At 34.3% G+C, this 10,349-nt stretch overlaps 2 protein-coding genes across 2 annotated transcripts in view; both read right to left on the bottom strand.

Moving 5' to 3' along the window:
- Nucleotides 1-7,599: 7,599 nt before the first annotated feature.
- LOC136797161 (uncharacterized) lies at nucleotides 7,600-8,220 on the bottom strand. Its single transcript, XM_067052979.1, has one exon. The coding sequence runs from the start codon at nucleotides 8,218-8,220 to the stop codon at nucleotides 7,600-7,602; it is 621 nt and encodes a 206-aa protein (XP_066909080.1).
- A 1,939-nt stretch (nucleotides 8,221-10,159) lies between these two features.
- Nucleotides 10,160-10,349, bottom strand: part of LOC136797160 (zinc finger autosomal protein-like) — a gene marked incomplete at its 5' end in the record, with an annotated part of 3,843 nt that continues 3,653 nt past the window's right edge. The window contains one exon of the mRNA XM_067052971.1: nucleotides 10,160-10,249. Coding sequence (XP_066909072.1) covers nucleotides 10,160-10,249 — 90 coding nt within the window. The remainder of the gene's footprint in view (nucleotides 10,250-10,349) is intronic.

Here is a 10,349-nt window from a genome sequence, read left to right as displayed (position 1 = left end):
ACCCGACTACTGTACCCGCAAGGAGCCATAGCCTGCGGTTAAGGCTAAATGTACCGCTTCATGGGACGCACCAAAATTTACTTTTCTATTTACTCCTGAACGGATGGTCCGATTTCGGATCTCTAAAGTGCATTTTGTGTTTTTCGAAAATAGAAGTTACTGAAATTATGTTAAAAAATCACCAATTCAATAATAACGAAAATAAAATGCAAAAATATGAGTTAACGATAAATTTTTAAAAATGTGGCCTTATAGGCACTTGTAGGACCGTTCACTGAAACCAATGAGACATTCCGTGAAATTATGGCATTTAAACAGCGATCGTAAAGAGAAAAATACGTTTTTGTTTACAAATAGAAGGAAGTGTAATGGACTAAACCGTTTGAAGTGGTAACCGGCTGGAACGATACGGCAACTCAAGGCTGCTAAAACTAACTTTCTCATAGCAATACCTAAATCTGAGAATAATAAAAATAAATTTGTATTGGTATTCTGCTATTATTTATTTCTACACTAATATTGAAAATAATTTGCATTAATTTTTTTTCTCTTAGGTACTATCTAATTTTTTTTTTTAATATTTATTTAATACATTTAGTAAATCTGATCTAAGTTAAATTGGAGTGTTAGAGGCGTGTAGAGAAACTACCCATTGGTAGCACTCTAAACTATCTAATTAGTATTATTAATTACTATTAATATTTCCTGAATCGTGAGATTTTAGCCTATTGTTTGCTTTTACTTTTTTAATATTTTTTATTGGATGTTATATTTTTTTTTATAATTATCCATAACTATTGTCTGATTCATACTTTCAAAAATAAGTTATAGAAGAATAAATAAATAATTCTTTAAATTTATTATAATCAGAAACGTTTTAGAATAAATTTTAGAAGTACAAATATTTTTCAAATTAAGTTACTTTTCTGTTCTACTTGGAGAAGTAATGAAAAGAAAGGGACGCAACAATGAAACACTTATTTCGTGAAAACAACCCTTATTTGTCTATTAGAATTTCACTTCCGAGACTTTTTCTGTTATATTGGTAAACACTTACAGGAAACCCTGTACATAAATCTAACCTGAATATTCAAACCACAGAATATATTTTGCAATCCAACTTTTATTAACCTACGCTAAGAGTTTCTGATCTACGAAATGGACCTCTGATTTTTCAAAATGCAATCTGGCTACAAAATAATCAATTTGGCAATAAGAAAAATAAAAAATAATTATTATTTAAATTTTCTAGATATTTATTTTTTATTTTAATTAATTTATTTATTTTTTGTTTTTATTTGTTGTATTTTAATATAGTAAGCTTGTGAGGAATATGCATAAAAGCTATTTGTATCAGTGGACAAACCTAATGTTTTCCTTGTGAATCGTATCGTTGATATTTTGACTGCGGAAAATCAAAAAATAAGTAACTTGCTGGCTCAAATGTCCAATAGCGAAATATGAAGTTTGTTTATCTTTGAAAAGAGTATCTTGTAAAGTACTATAACATAATATATTATAGAATAAAGGTTGCATAGTTAAAAAATAAATTCGGTCCAGAGATACTGGACTCAATAAAGGCACTTTCACTTCCATTCGTTCCTTATAACGTTTTTTTTTTTTTTTGCATTCGCTCTTTACTACTCCTAAGTTATGTATATATATAACTTAAGTATCGATGAAGCCTATATAATATAATATATATAACGTGCCATGAAGCCACTCTATGCCTCCTCTACTCTTGGGGTGCACTGGTGCGTTGAGAAGCCATGTTACGTCAAGGTCCTTCATTTATGTTCGAAACAAGGCATTATCGAATTCTCTACCAGAATCTGATGAGATGCGCCCCGGAGCTCCGTAGAATTGAAACCACAATCAGAAAGCTGCCAACACTGCTTCCGACATCTTGTCCAGCACCTGATGCGCCATTGCCGCATTACTGAAGAGATCAAATATGGTTATCCATTTATATCCTCTCCTAGTGAAAGTGTCGACCTATAGATCATTGAGCGGTGCATCAGCGGTAGGTATCTCCTGTGGTCAAGACAAGAGCAGGACTTGCAGAAGAAGCGAAAAAACAGGTAGAATCAAGGGGAGTTTTGAGGAGTGTTCTCACAGAGGGGCGACCGCACGTTGGAGAACCACCATGTGAGAGGAGCACAGAGGTTTGCCTATTATACGAGCGAAGAGAGGAGTAAGCTGTCTGATTAATCCTGGGAAACACATTAGTCTGCCGAGAGGCCCTAGAGAGATTGAGTGATGGAAAGAGGGAACTACAGGTCAGAGTATGTAACTGTCAGTTGATCACTTTGGGTAGGCCTTGCAGCAAGGGAAATCAGAAATGGAATTGGGTAACAGTCCATGTAATGAGGAAAATGCCCCGAGACAACCAGATAATCATTGACTACGAGATATTTTGGAAAAGGTGATAGCGAAAATAAAAAATAGGGGGTTTCAGTGGAATATTAGAATTGGGGTGAAGAGGTAGAGCTGTCAGAAGCTAGTGTATGACTGTAAGCGAGAACGGACGTGATTAACTAGAGGGAGAGTTGGAAAGAGGCAATATTGAAGTAATATGATGATATTTTTTGTAAAGAAGGGGAAGTACCGAGAGCTATAGGAAGAATGGTGCACAAAATCACATTGAAGCAGGAGCACGTTAAGAAGAGGTGATATCCCCAGGCACTTCGAAAACACATTAGGGAAGAAATAGAAAGCAATTGTGGACAGTACTTCGCCCTACAACAGTCCATTGTAAGCAATACGCAAAAAGAGTACCTCGAACGAATTCCAGAGAATCAGGGAGTTCGACCTCAATTATTCTTGGTGTGTTAAGGTGCTACATCACATCGATATCCTTCATTTCCTTTCGGATCAAGGAGTTGTCAAATTCTCTTCCTCCATCCAACGAGATGCGGCCGTTCCAAAACTATCTCCAAAAAGCTGTCCCTCACCTGGTGCACCATTGCTTCAAGAGGTCAATTATGGTCACTCATGTTCTTTCTCTCTTGGCGTCCATTTTTGCAGCCTCATTGTCCCACGGTAATCGAGACAACCAACAACTTTTTTTTTACCTGGTTTATATAGTATATGGTTTGTATAGTATATCCATGTTATATTTGGGTAGGAACACCTTCCAGCCTATAATTCTGGTTGACATTCCTTCAGTTTTCCCACCCACTGGAGTGGTTTGTGATCAGTATGTAACTTGAACCTTCTACTGAACTCATATGGCCTAAAATAATCGACAGCCCACACTATTCCAAGAAGTACTCACTCCATTGTGATGTATCTAATTTCTGTCTCCATTAGGCACCTGCTGGCGTATGCCACTGGGCGCTCTCTCCTTTCACCCTCCTGAGACAACAGCGCTCCTAGCGCATACTGACTGGCATCTATTGTTATTGTAGATTGCCGAGTGAAATCCGGAAAAGCAAGTACCGGCTCTTGCTGCAACCTCTCGATGCACCGTCTGATATTGTCCCTGAGATCTTGTGCCATTGCCGTCCTACTTTACTTAGCATCAATGTGCCCCTGAGATGGGGTAGGTTGGTTAAGAATAAGGGAAACTTTGAAATAAGTAGGATTAAGTTGATTCATTGTTCAAAATTCACACTTTTGTTATCTACAATTTTATTTTTTACCTCAGATGATTGACCGTAAAAAGTGATGTATAGGAAGATGGAAAATAGTTGTAACTATTTTTGTTTCTCCTTTGATCGCTACCCTGATCATCTTCCTATACAAAAATACATAATATTTATCAATCACAAAACTTACAAATATATATCACTAAAGTTCATGAACAAAAATTATAACTTAATTATAGAAATATAAACCAGTCTGCTTCACATGAAAGGTATATTTGGTTGGCAAAACATTTTTTTTTTCTTTGATATTTTGATAATCCATAGTAAGATGACAGGTTTACATTAAATGGAAAATGAGATAGAGTACAGTTTATTCATTTTGATTTCTTAAGGTATGGTAATTTTATTTGAAGTAGACATTAACAGATAAAAGCAGACAACGAAAAATAAAAAAATCAGGATCATGATGATAATAGTTACTTATCAGATAATACTTATCTTTAATATGCAACAGGTGGTTCTAAACTCATTTAAAGAAAAATGAATGAGAACCTGTGACTAATGACTTTGAGGACTGATGAACCCAACCTCCTTCACAACTACTTGTTACAGCTCTGCTAAGAAGTGTCTACTTCATGGAGCAACCATTGCTCCTGGTGTAACCTCTTAATGACCCAACCAATATTTTTGAAATTCCTTCTCACCCTTAAGTACCACTGTACCAATGTTCTCTATACATTATTGTACTCCACTTTTCCATGTTTCTATAGAGAAATAGGTCGATATACTGGTATTTTTATTAATCTTAAGTTATTTATATTATCGTTACTATGGAAACACTATATTATCAGATTGCTATGGAAAAATTTACATAATAAATGTAACAGACTACAAATTTTTATTAATTGCAGAATATTTGATTATAGGAGAAAGCATTGGTTATTAATATAAAATATATAATTTCTGATATAAACAAACAAATGAACATATGCCTTCTATATTTCTTAATAAATTTAGGATTCCAATATTATCACCCCCCCATAATTCTAAATTTTGAAACAATTAAAGTCAAACAACCAAAAAATCTAAAACATTAAACCAATATTTTCAACATTAACTTTATGCTTAAGACCACTCAATGGCTTAGTTAAGAAATCCCCAATGTTTTGATCAGAAGCAATATACTCTACACAAACATCATTATTTTTTATATGTTCTCTAATAAAATGATGCCTAACATCTATATGTTTAGATCGATCATTAATTATAGAGTTTTTAGACAATTCTAATGCACCAATGTTGTCACAAAAGAGTTTAGTAGGTCCACTCACTACACTAGGAATGATTTCGGATATCAAATTCCTGATCCAAAGGAGCACTTGAAGAGTCGAAGAAATACTCATATACTCCGCTTCACAACTTGATGAGGCAACAGTTTTCTGCTTCTTGCTATTCCAAATAATTGCACCACCTTGGATCAAAAAACAATAGCCTGTGATTGAATATCTTTCATTTATTTTATTCTCCCAGTCAGCATCACAGTACACCTTCAAATTCTCTCCTCCGTCTCTTGAAAAAGTCAATTTATAATCTACCGTACCTTTATGTATCTCAGTTATCGCTTCACAGCATTCCAATGTACTCTTCTATAATTATTGTTGTACCTGCTGAGAAGATGAACAGCAAAGGTGATGTCCAGTTGGGAAACTTGAGATAGGTAGAGCAGGCTACCTATTGCTTCTTGATAAGGAATATTCCTACAATCATCTTCCTCTCCTTTCTCATTCTCAGTGAATTCTAGTCCAGGTTCTATGGGGTTGCTTGTCAGCTTAGCTTTATCCATATTGAATTTTTTCAGAATTTGCTCTGCAAATGATTTTTGGGAAATGCTGATTTTCCTGTTGACACGGTCTCGAATAATTTCCATTCCAAGACATCTCTTGATTGCTCCTAAGTCTTTCATCTCGAAATTTTTCTTTAATTCGGAAGGTAAAAACTTGATCATTATAGAATAATATAAAATCGTCAACATAGATTGCTATTATTAGACAAGATTTATTATTCCTCATATTGTAAATGCAGGGATCTGCTTTCGACTGTAGAAAGACAATATCTATTAGTTTATCATGCAGGTTTTTGTTCCAACAATGCCCACTCTGTTTGAGTCCATAGATGGATTTTTTGAGTCTCCATACTTTCTCTTTTTCGGCCTCTTTAAGGAACTCAGATGGTGGTATTACATAAATTTCCTCCTCTAATTCGCCATGTAATTATGCTGTTGTCACATCCATATGGTCTACTTCAAGGTCTTCTTTTGCAGCATAAGAGAGTAAATATCTTATAGAAGAATACTTAACTATGGGTGAGAATGTTACGTAGTAATCTCGCCCATAAACTTGACTACAGCCTTTAACAACCAGTCTAGCTTTGAAAATCCTCTGTTCTTCATCCTTTTTTATTTTAAGAACCCATTTTGATTTTAAGGGTTTGATAGTGGTTGGGAGGTCCACAATTTCGAAAGTGTTGTTTAGTTTCAGAGCGTCCATCTCCCTTCTCATAGCAGCCACCCACATTTTCTTATACGGTCCGTCAATGTCCTCTTCATTTGAGGCTAAGTATAACTCAAATCCAGGAAAGGTCTTGGTTTTACAGTGGCATTTCGATCCCCAAGGAATAGTCACATCTTTCTCTTCTGTGGGTTCAATATTGTTATCAACATCCTCAGCCTGATTTTCGAAACCATAAAATGGCTCTTCACTGTCCAGTTCTTCATTGTAGGGTACTTCGTCTTCCGGTTTTTCATTATCCAAATTATTTGAACGCTCAGAAAAAACAATAGGAATTTCACTGGGCGATTTTGAAATTTCATTCGGTTTCTCAAGTGAAGTTGCCTTCTCAATAAATTTTACATCCCTGGAAATAATAACCCGCTTCGGGTTTGAAGGGTTCATAAGTCTGTATGCTTTACAGTCATCAGGATACACAACAAAAATGCATTCTTCAGACTTGGTATCCAATTTTTTCCTATTTTCCTTAAGTATAAATCTCATGGGGTTACATCCAAAGGTTTTGAGATAAGATAAATTAACTTTTCTACCTGACCAAATTTCCTCCGGTAATTGATGATCGAGAGCTTTAGTAGGGTTTCGATTTTTAAGATAAGTGGCGGTACTCACTGCTTCTCCCCAATATCTTAGATCCAGACCTGAGTCCTCTAACATGGTCCTAGATTTCTCAATAATTGTGCGATTAACTCTTTCACTTACACCATTTTGTTGAGGAGAATAAGGTGCAGATTTTTTATGGACAATCCCATGCCTACGTAAGTAATTCTTTAAGTTTTTATTAGTATACTCCTTACCATTGTCCGTATGTAATATTTTTATCTTAGCCTCAAGTTGTTTTTCTACCTCATTTTTGAATTCTTGAAATTTATTCATAGCCTCATATTTGTTCTTTGACAGATAAATAAAAGTCTTCCGACTAAAATCGTCAGTAAATGTCAACATATATCTAGCACCACTCCAAGAGGGAACACTCATAGGCCCACACAAATCAGAGTGTATGAGTTCTAGCTTACGTGATGATTGCACACCCCTATCTTTATTAAAGGATTCTCTGTTTTATTTGCCTTTGATACAAGCTAAACAATCACTGTCACCATTACCACTGAAATCCATTTCAATAGCAGAACTCTTTAATTTATTCAGATAATATCTATTTAAGTGCCCTTTGAATCTTTGATGCCACATATCATGAGGCAATTTTTTCACCTGTTTAATTTCATTAGTTTTCCACTACATTTACAGCCTGGGGCTTTCTTATTTTATAAACTCCTCCTTTATTGTAAGCAGTCAGCAGCTCATTTCCGATTATGTTACATTTCTGATAAATTATATACTGGTCACGGTCAAAAACAACTTTATAACCTTTATCTGTCATTTTACAGACTGACAAGTTAGTTGCCAGTTGTGGAACATACAACACATCCAAAACATTAATATCTCTATTAATGATTAATTAATCTACTAAGATTAACTGATCCAACAGCTTCTGATATGATTTTTTCATTGTTAGCTACTGAAATCTCTTGCTTGTTTTCACTACAGTCACTTAACCAATGTTTGTTCTTGGTCATATGTGAGGTTGCACCAGAATAAATTATCCAATCGTTGGAGTCTGATATCACTGATGATAAGGAAGCTAGTAAAGTCGATTTATTATTGTTGTTTACATTCTTTTTCACAGAACCTTTTTTTCTACACTCAGTTGACTTAAGTCCCTTTTTCTTGCAATTAAAACAAATTAAACCTTCTGCACAATTCACAGAAATGTGACCTGGTTTTTTACAATTACAGCAACTCACTGTAGGTCGATCACTTTTCTTGGATTTTTTTACCAAAGCCGATTCTTCTCCTGATTCTTCCTTAGAGGATTTTTGGATAAGCACTGATCTAATATAATCTGATGTAGTTTTGAAACCTGTGCTCTTCATAGCCATTATCATAGGCTCATACTCCTCTGATAGCCCACTTAACATAATAACACCAATGAATTCGTCTTCAAGACCAGCTCCTATAGTTTCTAATTTTTGAGATAGTGACAAAATCTCATTTAAGTAGTCTTCCATGCTACTAAAATGGCTTAAATCAATACGAAAAAGTTTTCTAAGAAGAGATAACCTTCTTGACAGGCCCTTGTCTTAATAAGTATTTTCTAGCTTTTCCCAGATTTCCTTAGCTGTCTTGCAACATTTTACAATAGGGTAAAAGGATTCATCAATTAATATTTTGGCTCTAGCCTTCGAATCCACCTTCTTATCTTCTCCAGTGACATAACCCCACAAGTCCTCGGCAGTCAAATACATCTCTGTCGCAAAATTTCCAAGAGCTGTAATTTTCCCTTCCGAGTAATTTTTTAACTCCAGGAGACCAACTAGAGCTGTTTTCCATGTTTTTCTTCGAATCCATAGCAAAAAAATAACCAATAGCTGTTAACACGTACTCGGATCGATTTACACTACTTACTTTGATTACACACAAATCTAAAAAACACGAACTTTTATTGTCTCTCGAATGTCGTGGCCTGGGCTTATAACCAATGTTGGTAAATAAATAACACTAGATTCGAGAGACAAGGTTTTTTATTACTCATAAACTCTTCTCATTACAGTTCACTCACATTAGGTATAAACACAATATGGCAGGGAAAACATACTTGGGCATATGAACATATGCCTTCTATATTTCTTAATAAATTTAGGATTACAATATTAACACTGATTTCTTGATGCAAGTTCACCATTGAATGAGATAATTTCTTTATAATTATTTCTGCTTCTAACTGCACTTGAATAAAAATTTTTGGAACGTTATCATAGTTATTTGATCATGATCATATTTACATAGCTCGCCGTTTACATCATCTATATTACCATATTTAACATTTTGTAATTATTAAAATACTTGTACTAATATTTCACTTAAGATAATTTTCTCTAGCAAGACTAAAACGTACCTTATTCAAGATAGATTAACTTTTTCTGGCCGTGACCTCCACACTCTTGCCTTGGTGGCTTCTGATAAGAAAATGTTTGATCTGTTCTTACAGTGCCTGACACTGGTTAAATATTTAAACAAATAAAAGTCTTTTTTAATTGTTACTTGCAATCTTTTTATGCTAAAAAACAATTATTACTTTTTAAGTCTTTAAAAACTTAATCTAAGGTCTTTGGAGAAGTAAAATAATACCTTTTACAAATTTTCACTGCTATATCATCAGTAATAAATTCATGGCAATCAGCATATTTTTAATTTAGACTGTGTGGTTAAGCCACCTTAGTGGACGACTGTCTTTTTGTTGGAAGGCTTTAAAAAAGAACTAACAACTAGCTGTTTCGGATATAAACATTTATTTGGTTAAACTAAACATTTGAAAATTTAAACTAAATAAATAAAAGAATTATAATAAAACAATGAACTAAGTAAAATAAATAGGCCTTTTAGATAAAAATAAAATTAGATAAATAAATTATGAAAACAAAAAGAAACAAATTCATAAAAAACGAATAGATATAAAAATAAATACTAGTCGACAAAAGGTTGATCCACTCCGAAAAGTCAGAGGAAGATATTTTGCTTGTCGAGATGTGTAGGTCACAGCTCTGTAGCTAAATACACTGCTTTAGTGGTCCAAGGTAGGTGCAATGGCTCAAAAACAGTCGAAATGTCCCAAAAGCCAAGATGGCCACACTGGCACTTAGTGAGAGCAGGGTCTAGTTATTTTAATGAACTATGCAAGCCGATTAATTAGTAACAATTCATATTGAACACAGATGCCAGAAATTCAGAAAAGTTCTAGTTCCGGACTTTAATGTTGATTAACATACAATATCAATAAATAACAACAAATGCACGCAGACAGGGCTGGTTACAATCAGTCATGGCCACTAATTAGTCGGAACTCATGTTCAAGTCTAAATACAGAAAGGTATGGTTTCGGATTTTAATATTGACTAAAAACACTAAAAATGTCCACAAATAATACATTATAAACGCAGACAGGGCTGTTTACAAATGATCATGGCCACTTGCAGAGGGGACTGAGATCACCCTCACATTACTTAACTGAAAGGGTAAAGTAAGGTACTGCTTATGTTCCTAAAAGGAAAAACTATTTTGACAAGAAGTTCATTAAATTCTTTTAGCTTTAAAAATTAGCAAATCTATTTAATCAAGGCTGAACCAAAAAACGACTTTT

This window comes from Halyomorpha halys, unplaced genomic scaffold (assembly GCF_000696795.3).
Source record: "Halyomorpha halys isolate HHAL.00 unplaced genomic scaffold, Hhal_1.1 Scaffold92.1, whole genome shotgun sequence".
Classification (NCBI taxonomy): Eukaryota; Metazoa; Arthropoda; class Insecta; order Hemiptera; family Pentatomidae; genus Halyomorpha; species Halyomorpha halys.
Note: the sequence above shows the minus strand (reverse complement) of the source record. Positions and strands in the feature narration are given on the sequence as shown.